The 17631-nt window shown below is 59.9% G+C and overlaps 5 protein-coding genes across 5 annotated transcripts; 2 read left to right on the forward strand and 3 right to left on the reverse strand.

The window, feature by feature from the left end:
* Nucleotides 1-446: 446 nt before the first annotated feature.
* Nucleotides 447-3544, reverse strand: MYCTH_2138347 (glycosyltransferase family 31 protein; the record flags this gene model as incomplete). The annotated part of the gene is made up of 5 exons (XM_003661746.1): nucleotides 3248-3544; nucleotides 2520-3169; nucleotides 2301-2304; nucleotides 1335-1827; nucleotides 447-1253 (listed from the first exon to the last, which is right to left on the reverse strand). The coding sequence occupies exons 1-5, from the start codon at nucleotides 3523-3525 to the stop codon at nucleotides 447-449; spliced, it is 2232 nt and encodes a 743-aa protein (XP_003661794.1). The 5' UTR covers nucleotides 3526-3544.
* Nucleotides 3545-3943: 399 nt separating this feature from the next.
* MYCTH_2314688 (uncharacterized protein) lies at nucleotides 3944-5110 on the forward strand. Its single transcript, XM_003661747.1, has 2 exons — nucleotides 3944-4203; nucleotides 4280-5110. Exons 1-2 carry the CDS (start codon nucleotides 4191-4193, stop codon nucleotides 5020-5022), a joined length of 756 nt encoding a protein of 251 aa, XP_003661795.1. The 5' UTR covers nucleotides 3944-4190; the 3' UTR covers nucleotides 5023-5110.
* Nucleotides 5111-6457: 1347 nt separating this feature from the next.
* On the reverse strand, nucleotides 6458-9616 carry MYCTH_2090680 (uncharacterized protein). Its single transcript, XM_003661748.1, has 3 exons — nucleotides 9057-9616; nucleotides 7643-8981; nucleotides 6458-7512 (listed from the first exon to the last, which is right to left on the reverse strand). Exons 1-3 carry the CDS (start codon nucleotides 9518-9520, stop codon nucleotides 7339-7341), a joined length of 1977 nt encoding a protein of 658 aa, XP_003661796.1. The 5' UTR covers nucleotides 9521-9616; the 3' UTR covers nucleotides 6458-7338.
* A 491-nt stretch (nucleotides 9617-10107) lies between these two features.
* Nucleotides 10108-11823, forward strand: MYCTH_2301639 (uncharacterized protein). The gene has a single exon (XM_003661749.1). The coding sequence runs from the start codon at nucleotides 10187-10189 to the stop codon at nucleotides 11327-11329; it is 1143 nt and encodes a 380-aa protein (XP_003661797.1). The 5' UTR covers nucleotides 10108-10186; the 3' UTR covers nucleotides 11330-11823.
* Nucleotides 11824-11849: 26 nt separating this feature from the next.
* On the reverse strand, nucleotides 11850-17425 carry MYCTH_2301640 (uncharacterized protein). The gene has a single exon (XM_003661750.1). The coding sequence runs from the start codon at nucleotides 17226-17228 to the stop codon at nucleotides 12384-12386; it is 4845 nt and encodes a 1614-aa protein (XP_003661798.1). The 5' UTR covers nucleotides 17229-17425; the 3' UTR covers nucleotides 11850-12383.
* Between the last annotated feature and the right edge of the window lie 206 nt (nucleotides 17426-17631).

Raw genomic sequence — 17631 nt, forward strand, 5'->3', positions numbered from 1 at the left:
AACTGATCAACAATAGGTGCCACTGCACCCTGGGCACGGTGCCAACAACCCTACACTAGCACAAACACATCTGGTACCAAAAACGTGTGTGCGAGTCCTGCCAGGTTCCCCTCGCTGTTTCGCTCACAGCAACACGTCCTCCGCGATCTGCCGTCCACAAGCCCGCGGATATCCCCAGCACACCTGCTTCTGGGTTTCTTGGAGGATCCCGCAAGTGTGTGTCAGGCCATGTGCTACGGCTCATTATGCGGTGACATCCGACTTTTTTGACTATTGGCCGGCGAGCTATTCGAGCTGAATCGAGCGCGCTGCTCTCTTTCATCCCGGTTGCTCTGAACCATGGCCCGGCCTCGATCGACATGGTCTCACGGCCTCGAAGCCCAGTAGTTGAGAAGACACTGGGCGAGAAGAGGTAAGTAACTCCATTCCCTGTTGTAGCGTCCAGCTCAATGATGGATACATTTAGCGCCCAACTGTTTCGCCCGTCGGAGGTTAATGCCCGAGACTTGGCCGGTCTCTTCCTTGCCGACGATCATCCAGTGACTGACAAGGCAAAGTTTCGTCTGAGCGTCCCAGGACCACGCCAGAGAGGACCGGGACCGGCGCTTAAAGTGCTTCTCGCAATCCTCCGCCGTCTTGACGTTCGATATCTCCAGGGTGGACTCGTCAGGGTCACCGACGTGGTCCCAGTTGTGGCTGGCAGCGGCACCTGCCTGTTCCCAGGGCGGCGTTTTGCCGTAGATCTCCCATAGATCGCCCCACAAGACCGGTTTGCTCACGTTTCGGAAGTAGTCGCCGACCTCCCTCATGGCCGCAGGGGACGGTAGCTTGTGAAAAGAGACGAGGGGCGAGCACAGCCTATCCGCGCGGATCTTGGTGAGCAGGGGCGGCTCGCCGTTGAACAGGTGGCTGTATGTCTCGTCGAGATAGATGCCATGCTTGAGCAGTGCTTTCGCCAGCAGCCGGTCGCCCCATGTCTCATCCAGGGAGTCGACGTAGATCGGCTTGAGAGCGCGCTGGTTCATGATTAGGGTACGGATCGCTGCTTGCGAGAGGATGACGGCAGATCCTCCGTGAGCGAAGCGGGCCTTGAAATCGCCAACGGCGTTTCCGAGGTAATGCGGCCGCTCGGGGTTCAGGTGCCCCAGAAGGGGCTTGAGCGACGGCTGGATGATGTACGTGTCGTCGTCTACCAAGAGGTACCACTTCTTGTGGGGATACACCTGATAGACCATCTCCAAGCCCGAGATGAACTGGGACCATGTTAGCCGCCCTCAAAGGCCAAAACGATACTGGGACCCCGGGGAGGGGGGGGGGGGGATGTGCTTGCTGACCTTCATCGCATCCAATTCCCAGCCGAAGCCTCGGCAGAGGTGCAAAGCCGTCGCCTCGTCACCCTTGTAGATGGCCTCCGCTAGCTGACTGTACCTGGTGACCCTCGGGTGTTCCCCGTAGGCGCCCAGATGAAAGCGGAGGGAGTGGGCCACTGCGTCGTGCACATGGAGTCCCCTTGTGTTATCCTTGTCGGTGAAGGTGATGTCGCCCTCAGAATCGGCGATGACAAATATGTCCTTGAACTCGTTTCCCGCGCTTAGAGCATCGAGCCAAGCCGGCACCCTCTCTCTCGTGCCATACCCCGTTTTCAGGATGACGACGACATCCTGGCCGAGGTCGACAGGGTGCTTGGGCCGAGAATAGACCCATCTCTCGCTCGGGCGCGATACCAGAGCCGCCTTGAGCCTCTTCGCATTCCACCGGAAAGCCAACCGGACGACGTTATCATACGGCAGTACCAGCCACAGAAAAAAGAAGACAAGCAGGGCAACGCTGAGCGACGACCGCAGGCGTAGCCGAGGACGCGGTCGAGGACGCGCCCTGGGGCCCATGCCCACACGGTGCCACGATGACATGCTAATGAACGAGCTCAAGTCGGTCAGTCTGGGCAGACATTTCAACAGCGGTGCCATGGACAACACATGTACCGACCCGTACTTCGCGACTCGACAGGACGAACCTGGGGGTCGGCCGAGGGCAGACCTCGAGGGTGCGAATTGCAAAAAGAGAAAGAAAAAAAAGGGAAAAATTACGGCCTTGAATCGCAGTTCAATCGTGACCCCATACCGGAGACTCACAAGCCAAGAATTAAGTAATCGAGGAGAGGTGATGAGCTAGATGAGATGGCAAGGCGTCATTCAATATTCAGTGTCATGCGCATTGCGATGCTTGTTGGTTTAGCGCTCCTTTCGGGTCTGCCGCTGACTGACCCAGTTCAATTGGATGTCGCCAGGGAAACGAGTCACCGCGCTGGCTCAGAACAAGCCTCCATAACTCCGGAAAAGGGTTAGGGTTGCCTATCCTCCCCTTGAGCGCAATGCACATACACACCGGACACTTGTACTGTAGTTAGGAACGTCATGCCGTATGGTCAAAAGTGATAATGTTCCGCAAACACGGAACCTGTCCCATTACCTTTTTTTTTCCATCCATACGCTATTCTATCCTGGGCCTCTTGGCCTCACCCTCCGCGGCTGCCTTTCCGTCCCCATTGACAACTTCTTCCTCCCCTTCTTCCCGCGCGTGAACCGTCCCGGCGCCCTCTCCAAGTTCGCCGCTTACCCCTTCCTCTTCCGGTCCCTCTCCCCCGATCCAATTCCCGTCCTCGTCAAAGTATTCGTGCACGTTCTCCGCCGTGATCCACCCGCCGCTCCCGGGCATGGCGGGCGGCAAGCCGCCGTCCCTGCTGCCCGCAAACACGCCGCTGAAGCCCTCTATCGGCTCGTGATCGCCCTCGAAGATGATTTGAGCCCCGTCCTCGTCCGCGTCCTCGCCGTCGCCGTCCTGCACGGGGTCCGGGTTCAGGTTGGAGCACTCCGAGATGGCCTCGAAGAGGAGGGTGGCTTCTGGTTTGGTGGCGCCGGCCGCCGCCGTGCCGTCGCCGGCAGCTGGGGCGCCATCCGAGGGCGGCGACCGGGGCTGCGGGATGAGGGTGAGCTCGAGCGTGTCGAAGTCGTCGTCGCCTTCGCCGCCCTCGGCGAGCTCGAGCTGGAGGTAGACGGACGGGTAGGCGGTCTGGTCGCCGGCGCGGAGGGTCTTGATCGCGTGGATGCTGATTTGTTGGTACGGGATGCAGGCGCCGCACTCGGCCGAGGGGCAGAAGATGGAGAGGTTGCTGGGGAAGGGAGGGTTAGCGGGCAACATGGACCCAGGGAATGGTAGGGGGATGATCCCGAGTGGGAAAAACTCATACCGCGAGTTCACAAACAAGTCGACCTTCTGTTCGACGGTCGCTTCGACCTGACCGTTCAACGCGCTGCTTTCGGGGGGCGTTGGCTCGGTTGAGTGATCGGCGGGGAAGAAGGGCAGCTTGCCCCGCTGCGCCTTGGGAATCCAGGCTTTTGCGCCCGTCGCATGGTAGTACAGCACGGGTTTTCCGTCGTAGAAGCTGTCGGGTGTTTGCTCCTGGTGTTCGGAGAGCGGGGTATAATCGCTCACGGCGAAAGGGGATCGGACCGTTTGGAAACTCATTTCGACGTCTAATAGCTGCTGTTTACTTTTTCCAAGAGCGCTGACCTCAAAAGTGAAACGCGGGGAGTTGGGAGCTTCCAAAAGTGAAGTGGGGCCTAGCTCTTATCAGCTTATCGCGACAGAGCCCGGCTGCTGTGCGACAAGCGAAGGATGAACGTGCCGAGTACAGTACAGAGTACAGTACAGAGTACCTTGCATGGCATGGCCTCTGCGCCTGAACACTTGAGGCACCTTAGTCTCACGTTTTTTCACCTGCTGCCTCATTCCCAAACTTGAGGTGGTGACAGAGCACGTGAAGATCTTATCCTGTCTGTATGCCTGTTTTGTCAGGTCCCGCCCCACGTTGATTGGATGCGACTTCGCTGCTCTTGAGAAGTGGAACTGCTCTTCCCTTCCTCAACAAGCATTCAAGTCCCCGCATAATCTGGCTTCCTGAAGCTCCGAAGCACTCGATTATTCGGCAATGCATAACTGCCTGATTGTGCGTCGATCATTCTCCCACAGTTAACTGCGCCGGTGAATGTCTGCAGGAGGCGACAGAGTCAGCGGCCACGCATCGTGGGTCTCAATATCGTACCCAGTGATCTCAACCTGAATCAACGGGAACGCCCCTCACTTCATTTGCTCCGTCGCAGACACTCGAGCGCGGCTCCATCCCGTTCAAAATGCATGACAATCGTAAGTATCCTCAAAGTATCCTCACAACAACACGTCTCCCCCAGAGTCAACGAGCCGATCTGCTGACGCCGCACAGGCACCCATCCCCTCCTCCAACAAGTCCCGCTCACCGTCTCCCCCTTCGTCAAGCTCCCCACCGCGACCACCCTCCCCTACCGCTACAAGCCGATGCCCTCCACTCTCCCGCCCTCGGTGACAGGAATCCCCCCGACGACGACGACGACGGACGACTCCAGCAACGGCAGCGGCAACAACCCGGACGGCGCGCACCCGTCGTCGTCGTCGGCGGGAGCGGCGCCGCCCAAGCCGCGGTACGTCGTCTCGCCGTCGGGCCACGCCGCGCACCCGGACGAGATCCTGGAGTCGTGCCGGGCGCTGCTGGCGCACGTCACGCAGATGTGCGCCAAGGCCGAGCAGGACCTGGCCGCGCTCGACGAGCGCATCCGGGCCCGCGACCTGGCCGAGAAGCGCCGGGTGGCGCCCGGCTGGCTGGACAGCGAGGCGCGGCTTCTCGAGCCGGAGAAGAAGGCGCCCGTCTCCACCAACACCACTACCTCTTCCTCTTCCTCAGTGGCAGGAGCGGCGGGGTCCGCGGTTGGAGGGCAGGGCTCGGAGGCGACCGGGGGAGGAAAGGCGCCGGGTGAGATGCTCCTGCAGCAGCCTGTTAAAGGATTTGCCGGAGAGTATGGGAGCGGCGGCGGGAATGGGGTTGGGAATGGCGGTGAGCAGGAATCCGCTGGCCCATGTGAGATGGCCGTGCCGGATGAAGGGGAGCAGCTGGATCGCGCTTTCGGGACGCTGAAATTACGGGGAAGCTGAGTTTCTTGCCGCAGCCTGCAGAGCGTCTCGTGGAGGGTTCGAATTGGGAGTGGGTATGACCATCACCTGGGAGAGGTCCAGTTGACTTTGGTCTACCAGATCGCTGAAGCATTGATGTCTTTTGGAATGTATGTCAGACTAGCTCGCCGAGAAGGTCCGGTTTTCTTCACCTTGGGTTATGGATATATCGAAACATGTTATGGCACTAATGTCACAAGATGGGACATCTTTGGCTGTTCTGTTCAACGCTAGTTTGAAAGGCCTACTATCAGGATTTCATCTAATATTCGTTGTTGACACCAGTCCACTGTTTATGAGCTCATCCCAGGGCAGGCCCCTTCCTGATTGAAGCTGCCCGCACGTAGGAGGTTGAAGGTGACCACTGATCCGCTGGAGCGCTCAATTACTCAGGTGGCCTGTGCTTTAACTATTAACCAATCAACGAACTCACCGCGCAACAAGTACGCAGGAAATACGCAGTACACAGTATGCACGGAGTACCTGTTAATCGCAGATTCTAGTGAAAGGCGACACTCCCCAAGCTAGCAGCAACTAACTAAACCCTCCCTCAAGACAATCACCACGCGCCTTTCAGCCGCCCAACATGCCCCCCGAAAAGCGCATGACCGCTAACCCGGTCAAACCGGCTCGATACCGGGCTGGCAAGCCCATCGCGCCCGAATCATCATCCGACTCAGAGAGCAGCGGCTCCGAGCCGGAAGAAGTTCAGAAGAAGGCGCCGCCGCGCCGGACCGCGCCACCGCCCAAGTTCGCCAGCGCTGCCGGGCCCGGGCGCATCATCAGCCGCGGCGATGGTGCCAAGATCGATCTGAAGGGTGTCGGGTTGGCGGCTGCCGAAGACGAAGAAGCGCGTCGGAAAGCAGCCAGGGAAGCGAGACTCGCGGCGGAACAGAAAGCAAAAGAGGAGGGCTTCGTCACACAGGAAGAGGAGGAGGAGGAGGAAGGCAGTGAAGAGGAGAGCGAAGAGGAAGAGGAGGAGAGCAGCTCCGAGGAGGAGGAGGCTCCTCGTCGGCTGATGGCGCGACCCAAGTTCATCCCGAAGAGCCAACGGCAGGGCAACAACGGCTCCACAGCGGCAGCGGCAGCGGCGACAGCAGCCGGCACGAGGTCTCGATCGCCCGTCTCGGTGGAGAAGGACGAGGCTGCTGCCGCGGCCGAGGAAGCGCGGCGCCGGGCCGCCGACGAGCTGGTCGAAGAGCAGATCAGAAAGGACCTGGCGGCGCGGCGCGCGGGCAAGAAGCACTGGGAGGACGACGCGAGCGACTCGGAGAACGAGGTGGACGACACGGACGACATCGACCCGGAGGCCGAGTACGCGGCGTGGAAGCTGCGCGAGCTGAAGCGGCTGCGGCGCGAGCGCGAGGCGATCGAGGCCAAGGAGAAGGAGCTGGCCGAGATCGAGCGGCGGCGGAACCTGACCGAGGAGGAGCGGCAGGCCGAGGACGAGGCGCGCCTGGCGAAGCAGCGCGAGGAGAAGGAGAGCCGCGGCAAGATGGGCTTCATGCAAAAGTACTTCCACAAGGGCGCCTTCTACCTGGACGAGAGCAAGGCGGCCGGGCTGGACAAGAGAGACATTGTCGGCGCCAAGTTTGCCGACGACGTCAACCGGGAGCTGCTGCCCAAGCCGCTGCAGCTGAGGGACCTGACCAAGATCGGCAAGAAGGGCGCCACCAAATACAGAGACCTCAAGAGCGAGGATACCGGGCAGTGGGGGCGCCTTGATTACGGTCGGCCGCCGAGGCGGGAATTTGATCGAAACGTCGACGAGCGCTTCCAGCCCGATGACCGCCGCCGCGACCGGGGGAGGAGCGACGGCGATGGCGCGAAGGGCGCGAACGCGATCCCGCTGGGCGAGCGCAGGGACAACAAGCCTCGTGGGTGGGAGGATCGAGACAAGGAAAGGGGGTCAGATAGGGACAGGGACAGGGACAGATACAGACACAGGAGTCGGGACAGGCTCCGGGACGAACGCCGCCGAGACTCGTACCGGCGCCGCGACGACAGCCGTGATGACAGGAGACGGTCGAGGTCGCGGTCCCGCTCGCCCAGACAAGAAGAGCGGGGTGACCGGCGGAAACGGTCACCTTCCTGGGAACGGGACAGGGACCGGTATGAAAGCGACAAGCGTCGGAGAGTAGTAGATGCAAGATAGGCTCTCTCGAGGCCTACGACATCTCTGAGATTTCATCAACGTACATGCAGTGTACAGCTTTGTAGTATATTCATCCAGCCCTGATACCCCTCGGACCTTCATGCCTCACCCAATACGTGCTTACCCGGTTGTTTTTCTGCCCATCAAATCCTCGTTATTTCCACCCTTGCCCGTTCATATATCTTGTGTGCAGTCAGTCCCCCATTCCCTGCCATATCCTCCGGGGATGGCGGGTATAGCGTCATCTTGGCGTAGGTACCGGCAGCTTTCCGCTTCGATAAATAACCCGGGTTAATGACCAGTACGCTCTCCACAACCTACAACATCACGAATGGTCAGTCGCTAGTTGTCGATAACCAGATTCCCGCGATTGGAGTCGGTTGGGAGAAAAGGGGGGGGGGGGGGTTGGGTGGTTGAGATGAGAAAGAGAAGAGAGAGAGAACTGACCTTTGCAAACGGCGGCAGCGCGCTCGGCACGACCAAGACGTCCGGCCGCACGTCGATCATCTCGCCCAGCTTCAGATAGCTGACGTCGAGCATGGCGCCCGGGGGCAGGCCGCCTCCCGCGGCGTCTGCCGCGCCAGTCTTGGGCAGCCGCCTCCTGTCGGCCGGCGGGAAGAGGGGGAAGAAGTGGCGCTGCTCGACCAGGTAGCGGCTGACACGCGAGAGGGCGTCGGCGGCGCGGGCGCCGCCCACGAGCTCCTCGCTGCGCAGCTCCCACAGGGCGTCCTGGCTGCTGACGCCCAGCACCATCTCGTTCATCCGGAGCGTCATGGGATTGCCGACGATCTTGACGCTCTTGTGCAGGCCCAGCTCGCGGCGCGGGAAGGCGTCCTGCGGCCACGAGACGTGCTTGTCCAGCACGTCGCGCACCGAGGGGACCAGGATGACGGTGACGGACGGGTTGGCCGCGACGAGCCGGTTGATGGCGGGCGAGATCAGGTACTTGAACACGGTCGTCATGGTAGCCGCGTCCGGGTCGTACGAGGCCTCGGCCGGGAGGTCGAAGTCGCCCGTGGCGATGAGCGGGTGCTCCACGTCGATGAATGGCCCGGTCAGCACGACGGCGTCGACGAAGGTGTCGGCCGCCTCGCTACACAGGGTGTGGAGGGGCTCGAAGTCGAGGTTGTCGTCGGCCGTGTAAGGGCCCGAGGCGAACAGGACGGTGAGGGGGAGGGTTGGGGTCTCGTCCGAGTCCATCGCGTCCGGCCCCCCGCGGAGACGCGCCAGGTGGCTGGCCAAGGCGTCGGGAGGAGAGGCGGCGCTTGGGAGGAGAGGGATTTCGAGGACCTCGTGAACGGTAAATTCCCGGCCGGAGGAGTTGATGCCCCTGAGGGCGACGATCTGGCCTGGGAAGAACTGGTACGCCTTCAGCTTGCCGAGGTTCAGGGGCACTCGCAGACCGTTGCCCATCCGCCTCGAGGTCTCCAGTACCAGCGATGCGGCATTCAGCTTCCCTTCCAGCGAGTCTGATGCGATACGGCCAACCGCGATGATCTCGGCAGTGCTCTGGCTGGCGGGACTTCCAAATGCCAATTCCTCCAGCTTGTGGTGTCGCATAACCTCGGCCGCGAACTCCTCTATCCGGACATCTAGGATCTCGGAAGCCTCTGAGAGTTTCATGGCCAACCCCTTGTATCCGAGCTTCTTCTGGTCTGACGTCGCGGCGAGCTTGATGCGGGATTCGGGGAAAGGGGAGATTGGGGGTTCGGCAGCCTCGAGCTGCTCATTGAGAATCTCTAGCACTTCTCCCGCGTTGGGTCTGTCGCTAAATGATGATGATGGTCTATAATAGAGTTGTAGGGTATTAGTGCGACCTTCTCGAAGAGCCGTATCATGAAGGGAGGGGAGGGAGGCATACGGCACTTCGCCTGTCGCATTCGCCTGGTCTTCCACCTTCAATGGCGAGCTTGTCGGCTCTGCCTTGACCCGCGAGGTTGCGGGCGTCTTCTTGACAGCACCGTTTGGCCGCCCCTGGGCCGGGGTTGCCAGGCCATCCAGCATCCCAAACACATCGCCACCCTTGCCCACCCGCGGGGTTGCACCAGCTCGCCTCTCGGTCTTAATGTGTGCCTGCTGCGATCGGCTGCTGCGCGCGAGCTCGTCTTGCAGGTTCTGCTTGAATGCACGGAGGTTGTCGATGGAGGGTTGGAAGTCGTCCATGCCCATCTTCATGCCGTACGACTCCCATTTGAAGAACAGGTCCTGGACCGACAACTGGTGCAGGCGCATGATGGATTTGAGCTCGGCGACTTGATCGGCCTCGAGATCTTTGTTTCCCGAGCCGAATCGTTCGTTTAGTTCTGCCACTATCTCGTCGGCCATTGTGTGTTGTGCTGCGTTGCCGTCCTCTACCTGAATGATGTGTCGTCGGAAGCAAGGACTCGTCAGTCTCGCGCCGACGCTCAGTGTGGGTTGCAGGGCTGTCGATGAGGGGCTCTGTCAATTGACTGTGGTGGAACGCGCTGCGACGCGACGAAGAGGCACTTAACGCGAAGACGCCATGTGCCTGATCTGGTTTAGCTTTGGAATTGGTCCCCGGTTTGCGGGCGCGCAGATCCATGCAGGCTCAGGGGTCATCGGGCCCAGCCGCTGCTGACGTGCTTAGTAAGCGAGTTAACTCTGAGTGGAATCGCAGCGCTGAACTGGAAAAGGCAGGGGCTTGAGGTCGGAAGTAGCGGCCAGTCCAGGCACTCAAAAGTCTCACTCAATTGAGACCGCCTCCTTCCTAAATTCCTTGAATTGCGGAGCTTTTTTGCATCTTTGCCTCTTTGCAAGCCAATCATTGCTTATTATTGCTCTCCGAGTCTCAAATCAAGCTTGCATTGGCTGAACCTGCGAGGGCTCAAATTCCGTGAGGCGGTTGATTGGATTCAATAAATTGACGTCTGTTTATTTTCTGTTTTGTCCATCTAGGTTGCCATCGAGGCCACTTTCCGCTCTCACCGAGTTTCATCCTCCGATAAGACTCACTCCAGCTACAAAAACACCATGGCAACGGCGACTGCATCTCCGGGGGCTGATCCGGTGCACGAGAAATTCGCTGGTCCCCTCAAAGTGCCGCTGCCGTTCCCGACGCCCGAGAGCCGCCCCAAAGAGCGGCCGGTGTTGACGACGGAACAGCAGCAGAAGTATGACTGGCTGCTCCAGCAGGTCAAGGGGTGGACCGAGGTTCCCTCGACCAAGGGCAAAGCCGGGCCGCTGACCGACGGCGAGAAGTTCTGGTTGACCAAGGAGTGCCTCCTTCGCTACCTGCGCGCGACCAAGTGGCACGAGAAGGAGGCCGACAAGCGTCTGCTCGAGACGCTCGCGTGGAGGAGGGAGTACGGCGTCGAGGAGCTGACGGCCGAGCACATCTCTCCCGAGAACGAGACCGGGAAGCAGGTCATCCTCGGCTACGACAAGGAGGCCAGGGTCTGCCACTATCTCAACCCCGGTCGCCAAAACACGGAGCCCTCGCCGCGCCAGGTGCAACACCTGGTGTACATGGTTGAGCGGGTCATCGACATCATGCCGCCCGGACAGGAGACGCTCGCGCTGCTCATCAACTTCAAGCAGGGCAAGTCGCGCTCAAACACAGCGCCCAGTCTCAGCCTGGCCCGCGAGGTCCTGCACATCCTCCAGCACCACTACCCCGAGCGCCTCGGCAGGGCCCTCATCATCAACATGCCCTGGATCGTCACCGGCTTCTTCAAGCTCATCACCCCCTTCATCGACCCCAACACGCGCGAGAAGCTCAAGTTCAACGAGGACATGAGCCAGTACGTGCCGACCGAGCAGATGTGGTCCGAGTTCAGCACGGGCGAGCTGGAATTCGACTACGACCACTCGGTCTACTGGCCCGCTCTGCACAAGCTCTGCAAGGAGAGGCGCGAAGCGCGCTGGCAGCGCTGGGTCGCCGGAGGGCGGCAGCTGGGCGAGTCGGAGGACTATCTGGCGGGGGGTACCGAGACGGGCGTCGCACAGCAGGCCACTGGCGCGACGGAGAACACAGCCGAGGACACAGAGAAGACGGAGGCAGTCCCGGATGCCGAACAGGTCCCGAGCGCGTCCACCGAGGAGAAAGCTGCCGAGAAGGTTACCGAGAATGTGGTTGAGCCCACCACGGCGCAAAACGCTGTTGCTTCGGCCTGATCCTTTTTTGTCTTCTGGGTATCCTCGACTGAGGTACCGTTTATCGTTTCTTGCGCGCATAATGCAGCTCTGGCAGGCGTGTCTGCGGACGTACTGTAGGCTTGTCGGGTAAGATATTACTTCGTATTCTAGACCTATTTCTTAATACCAATTGTGCTTCGCCGACCCTCTACAGAGTTTGTAACGCTGCCCTCTCAAATGCAGGAGTCAGATACCAGCAAAGTTGGCAATTGGTGAGGCATCACGCACCATTAACAGAACTTGGCCAGCGGGTTGGGATCAACCGCTTGGGGATATGATGGACGATGATAGCCCACGCCATCTGGTGCTCGACTGAGATGGCTCAGCTGGTAGGAATCGAAATACTTGTGGGACTCGAGTCAAGGTTGACGGTGCGTGTAATGGAACTATCTTACTGACAAAAAGCCGCGTGGTGCTGTTGATGGCGAGTGGCTGGCTACCTAAGCTCAGACGGCCAGTCCACAAGACTCTTAACACCCTTGACGGGTAGGATTGCTGCTGACGAAAGCATCATCAAGATAAGGCCTTGACCAAGTATCGGTGTTTTCGGTTCTAGGGAGTAGCAGTACCTGATACGGGGTTGTTTACCACGGTGAGCTACCGAGACTCATACTTCAAACGACACACCGAAGTACTCGAACTTGAAAAGATCAGCAGACCAACAGTACTGAAACCCAGCTCAGCAGTATCATAATCAACGATGAGCAAGCTCCACGAGTAACGTAATGCCATGGATAGACTTGAAACTAGACTCAACTGAGGGTATACCCTGATTTCGTGCAACGAGAGCTTCCCGCCAAATCGACATGTCGAGATATCCAAAAGAAAAAAAAAAGAAAAAAAAAACAAACTCGTGAGTACCGTACGCCGAATACGCCCATGCCCTCCAGCACAAAATGCCTCTCCATATACACAACAGTATACAAAACATAGCCTCCTAGTCCAACATGCTTCCCACAAAAACCAATCAGACGTAATCACCTATTCATTCCATTCCAAGTTGCGTAAAAAGGAAAAAAAAAACGAGCGTTCCTCACTCCTGTTGCGCGCCCTCCTTGAGCTTCGCACCCGCGATCTCCAGGGGGTTCTCCCGCTCTTCAGCCGGCGGCGTGAACCGGGGGCGCACAAACTCTCCCGTCAGCCGCCCAGCTCCAGGCGAGACGGCGGACGCAGGCGCGTAATGCGAGGAGGCGTGCCCTTCCCACCGTTGCCAGCCGGTCGCTACCTCGCCGGGCGCCTGCCGCGGGGCCGCAGAGGCGGACGCGGAGGTGACCGTCTTGAGCGAGGCCGCGTCCGCGGTCCGTTCCCCACCTTCGTCGGCCTCTTCGGGGCCGGGGCTCGCCGAGACCCCGGCCTCCCCGCCATCGGCATGCTCCCTGAACACCTCCTTGACGCCCTTGATATGCTCCATCTCCTGCATCAGATCCCGATCCGTGGGCCACAGCGACTTGCGCACGGCAGTAACGCCCAGCTCCAACACCACGAGCGCCGAGAGGAGGATGAAGTGGACGATCCACCAGAGGCCTTGGCGTCCGAAATTCTCCAGGAACGCGTCGCGGATCACGTACGGCCCGACCTTGCCGGGAAACAGCGCGGAGAGCAGGATGTTCCACAGCCACCACCCGAGGATGGAGATGCACATGGCGCCCAGTATCACCACCGTCCGGTCGTGTACCTCGAGGAACATGAGCTTGAGGTTGATGAAGACGACGGCCAGCGAGAACGCCAGCGTCCCGACGGGGTACAGATCTGTCGGCACGGGCGCGTGCGACTTGACCGCGTAGATGTAGTACACGCCGAAGAAGATGATGACCGACTCGGCGACGGCCATGAACATCCAGCCGAGGTACTGCTTGAAATTGAACCCGCGGCAGCGCTGGCCAAAGCTGTATAGCTCCGGCACAGCGAGCAGCGTCTCGGCGGACAGGTCGCGCTCAAAGATGCCCGGGACGATGACGGGCAAGGAGGTGAAGATGGTGTTGAAGACGGTCAGCGAGGTGGACTCGAAGAGGGAGGTGCCCGTGTAGCCGTTGTACCGCTGATAGTGCGCCTGGAGAAGGTAGAAGACGACCTCCTTCCAAAAGGTACCGAGGATGTATTTGCCGCTGCGGACGTAGAGCCAGCGGCCGTGGACGAAGAGCAGGCGCTGCAGGAAGCGGAACTGGGCGATGGAGTAGTCCGAGATGCGGGCTGCCTGCAAGCCTTCGCGGCCCGAGATGCCGATGCCTACGTGCGAGGCTTGGATCATGGCAATGTCGTTGGCACCGTCGCCGATCGCGAGGGTGACTGCCGAGGGAGACTGCTGACGGATGCACCGGACGAGGTTGGCTTTCTGGGAGGGCGAGGCTCGGCAGCAGATGACCGAGTCGACCCTGGCTACCAGGTCGAAGAACAGCATGCGGAGTGTCGCGTTGTCTTCGACGACCGAGAGCGTGTGCCCGTCAATGACAGCGACCGAGTGCGGAATCATGCCGCGGCAGACGTCGGTGAGGGTCATGGCGAGCCGCTCTTGCAGGTCGCCCTCGGTCACGTCCAGAATATAAACCTCGGAAAAGGGCTTGCAGATCCTGGCCGAGTGGGCAATGTTGATGGCCGTCTCGCGCTTGTCGCCGGTCAACATCCAGATCTTGATATTGGCGCGCCGGAGCTTGTCGATGGTCTCGGGCACCCCTTGCTGCAGCTTGTCTTCGATCGCCGTGGCGCCAGCGAGCTCGAAGTCCTGCTCGATCAGCTCGGCCGCCTCCTCGATGCGCTCCTGCCGCTGGACAAGGCTCGTGGTGGCTTGCAGGTATATTTCCTTCCACCGCCGATACTCGTCCTCGTCCAGATAGCGATATCCGAAGATGAGGGTCCGCAGGCCTTCCGTGGCGAAGTCCTCAACGTGCTGGAAGCAGCGCTCAAACACGGCCGCCTCATTCAGCACCAAGGACTCGTCGACGATCCGGTCTGCAGGGTCAATGACGGGACGCGCGAGCTCGAACGAGCGCGCGCCCATCATAGAGCGGCGCGGGCTCTGGTAAGGCTCGCCTTCTGCCGAGGGCTCGGCCACGCCGTCCGTCTCGCGGCGAGACAGCCATTGGTCGACTTCATCCGTGAGGGCCATCGACCTCCGCCAGCTATCCTTTCGGTCCAGTGTCCGCCTCAGGGTCATGCTGTCACGCTTGTAGCTCTGCATGCTCTGTCGGCGCAGAGCCTTTTCCTGCTCGACGCTCCTCCGCATGCTTGCCCTCCTCTCGACGGCAGAGGCAGTCTGGAAGGCAAGCTGCTTCTGCTTCAAGCGCGGCAGGATGACGCTGTCGGCACCCTTGGTAAAGATGCACCGCCTGCCATCGGGCAGGCGAATGACAATGGACATGCGCTTCCGCCTGCTGTTGAATTCGATCACGTCCAGAATCTCATACTTCTCGGTGATGGTCGGGCCATTCGGGGTGCGTACTTGCAGCGTCATGGACTGAGCGGCTCTATCAACCAGCAGATAACCCAGGTCTTTGGCAGCCTCGACCAGTGCAAGCTCGTCGGGGGAAGCAGCCTGGAAGCTTATCGCCCCGTCGTCTCCCGTTTCGGGGAGACAAGTGTGACACAGGGCTAGGCAGAGGATGAACTGGCGAGCTTTGCGCGAAAACTGCGAGTGGGGCTTGTTGGCGAGATACCGAAGCAGCTCCTCCGTGTTGCCGAGTTCGGGCTGGCTTTGTGTAGGGTTGGCCGACGACTTCCATCTCGAGGCGGTGCTCGTCCGTGGAGGACGGCCGTCGACCAGGGGCTCCTCCATTTCCGATTCCACCTGGCTTGTCGACGTTCTGGCGTTCAAGGAGCGGCCCTTCCCTTCTTTCTCAACCACCGGCGCCTTGCCCTTCTTGTCGGCTTCCGTCCGCAGATCCATGTCGTGGAGCCACGCGGTCCCGGCAACGCTCATCTTGCGGAACTTCATCATGTTCTCGGTCAGGGTGCCCGTCTTGTCGGAAAAGACGTAGCTGACCTGGCCCAGATTCTCCAAGATGGTCGTCGTGTTGGCCACCATGGGCGTATCCGTGACCGGGTCGTACATCTCGATATCGCTGAGTAGGAACAGCTGCCCGAGCTTGACAATCTCGAGACTGACATACAACGACAGCGGGATCAGCGTGTTGTAAGCGATGACAAAGGCAATGAAGATTTGCTGCAGCGGCACGTTCCCGCCTTGGAGATACCAGGCGCGCGGCTGGTCAGATGCTCCCACGTATTGGCGGCGCCAGAGGATGTAGCCAACCGTGCAACCGACGCTGAGGATGATGACAAAAAATACCAGCATGATGACGATGCGGTTGACGGCGTGCTGTAACTCGGGTGCTTTTGCGCGGACATTCCTGTTGGCGTTCATGCGGATCTTGCATTCCTCGCCGCTGTTGATGACGAGCCCGATAGCGTACGCCGTGTTTCGCAGGGTCGATCCCCTGTAAACGACCTCGCTCAGGGTCAACGGCATGGTCTCGCCGTTCACGGTCACTCTGCCCTCGTAGTTGTAAAGATCGATGTTGGGATCCTCCGACACGATCTCAGCTTCGCAGTCCTTCATGCCGGCAACCGAAGAACAGTGCTTGGCGAGCAGGGGGCACGCCTGTTTGGTCTTCAGATTCGTCTCCCCGTCCAGAGCCATCGTCTCGATGAAGGCAACGCCGTTTGGTCCCGTGGCATGGAGCAGGATAATGTCGGCGGGTACATCCTCGTCACGATGTAGCCGTATGATGTCTCCCACACGGAGATCCTGCCACTCAATCTTGGTCCATTGCCCAGATTCTGCGTCTTCGGAGCTGCCCACCGATTCGAGCTCCGTCACCTGCGTCCCTGCATCGCGAACCGGCTTTCCCCGTCGAAAGAAACCCGGCGATGCGCGACCGTCGGATCTCGGCTCGCTTTTGGCCGCGCCGTCCGGGTCCAGCACGCAAACCAAGCTCCTGTTCTCCAACTTGTCGAGCCTGTACCGGCGATAATCGTCGTAGCCCTCCTTTGCCATGCTGAGTGCCACAAAGGCAAGGAGGGGCCCAATGGTCGTGTACGTGCCTGTGGTGCTCAAGTTTGGGATCATTTGCAGGATACCGATGACGAGGAAGTAGAAGTTGGCGAGCTTGCTGAACTGGAAAAAGAGCTGCTTGGGCAGAAAATTCCAGAGGGTATACCGGCTCGACCGTATGAAGTTGGACACGTAAGGTCGCCCGGTCCGCTCATCTTTGAGGGGCTTTCGCCTTACCAGGCCGGGCTTGAGGGGGATATGCCTCCCATCCTGGCTCGGCGGAATGGGCTTTTGCCGCAACAAGCCCTCGATAATGTATCGATGGTACGCCCTGTCGGCAGCGTTCTGTATCTTGGCCCACGGAATTCTCCCGAGCCCCCTCTTCCGCCTCTTTTGCCGTCCAACCCAACCCAGCTGTGAAAGCGTGGCGCTGCTCTTTTCGGCGTCAACGGGAAGTTTGATGCTGTCTCGCATCTCGTCAAAGGTCTGGCGGGGGCGGGTCAAGGATATCCTCGGCTGGCCTAAGCGAGGGCGTGGAGAGGCGGTCGAAGGACCATCGCGTCTGTCTTGGCCATCTTCCTTCGCCGGCGGTGCTAGGGTGTGCGACTGGATCGTGTAGAGTTCCGGAGTCCTCCGTTGCAGAGGCGACTGCGGTTGCCGAGAACGAGGCGATCTGGTCTCGTCGTAGCCGTAAGAACGGAGTCCGGCCCGGGGAAGATGGAGACTCGGGACCGGGCGCGAACGTGTTAGCGGCGAAGGCTCTCCATCCTGGGGATTCCCTCGGGCAACGCCAGCGTCGGAGGGAGCGCTCGAGTTCTGCTGCTGTAATTCGACGTTTCCGGGCCGGTCCCGGGACGCTTCTGTGGCATTTCGCTGGCCGGTTCCTGCCATGCCGTGGAACTCCTAAAACAAGGCGCCCGCCACCGGACCGAGGTCCTCCCGTGCCAAAAGAACAATTCGAGAGAAGAGCGAATGAAACGTACTCTGGAGATGCTACAGCATTTCGCAGCCAGACCAAGACGAATATTCACACGGGGGAAAAAAAAAACAGAGCGAATGGACCGGTTGTAGCAGGCTAAAGAATGCTAAGAAAAGAAAACCAATGGAAGCACGTCGACGAAATAGGCTGGCGTGGCCTGTCGCCTGTTTATCGGGATGAGTGGGTACAAAAAGTCTCGATTTGCCTATCATGTCCCGTCGCACTCGAAGCGTTGTGGCTGTGGAAGGGGCTCCCGTTGTCCCACTCAAAAGGCCGGTCCCTGTTCTGGTGGGCGATATCTTATCAGTACATACA

This window comes from Thermothelomyces thermophilus, chromosome 2, assembly GCF_000226095.1.
Source record: "Thermothelomyces thermophilus ATCC 42464 chromosome 2, complete sequence".
Classification (NCBI taxonomy): domain Eukaryota; kingdom Fungi; phylum Ascomycota; class Sordariomycetes; order Sordariales; family Chaetomiaceae; genus Thermothelomyces; species Thermothelomyces thermophilus.

Bases quoted from the DNA above. Each gene is read 5' to 3' on its own strand.
- MYCTH_2090680 (XM_003661748.1), bottom strand. From the start codon at position 9,520: ATGGCCGACGAGATAGTGGCAGAACTAAACGAACGATTCGGCTCGGGA. The intron at 8,982-9,056 runs GTATGCCTCCCT...ACTCTATTATAG, and splicing joins AATGCGACAGGCGAAGTGCC to ACCATCATCATCATTTAGCG. The intron at 7,513-7,642 runs GTCAGTTCTCTC...GTGATGTTGTAG, and splicing joins CGCTGCCGCCGTTTGCAAAG to GTTGTGGAGAGCGTACTGGT.
- MYCTH_2301639 (XM_003661749.1), top strand. From the start codon at position 10,187: ATGGCAACGGCGACTGCATCTCCGGGGGCTGATCCGGTGCACGAGAAA.
- MYCTH_2301640 (XM_003661750.1), bottom strand. From the start codon at position 17,228: ATGGCAGGAACCGGCCAGCGAAATGCCACAGAAGCGTCCCGGGACCGG.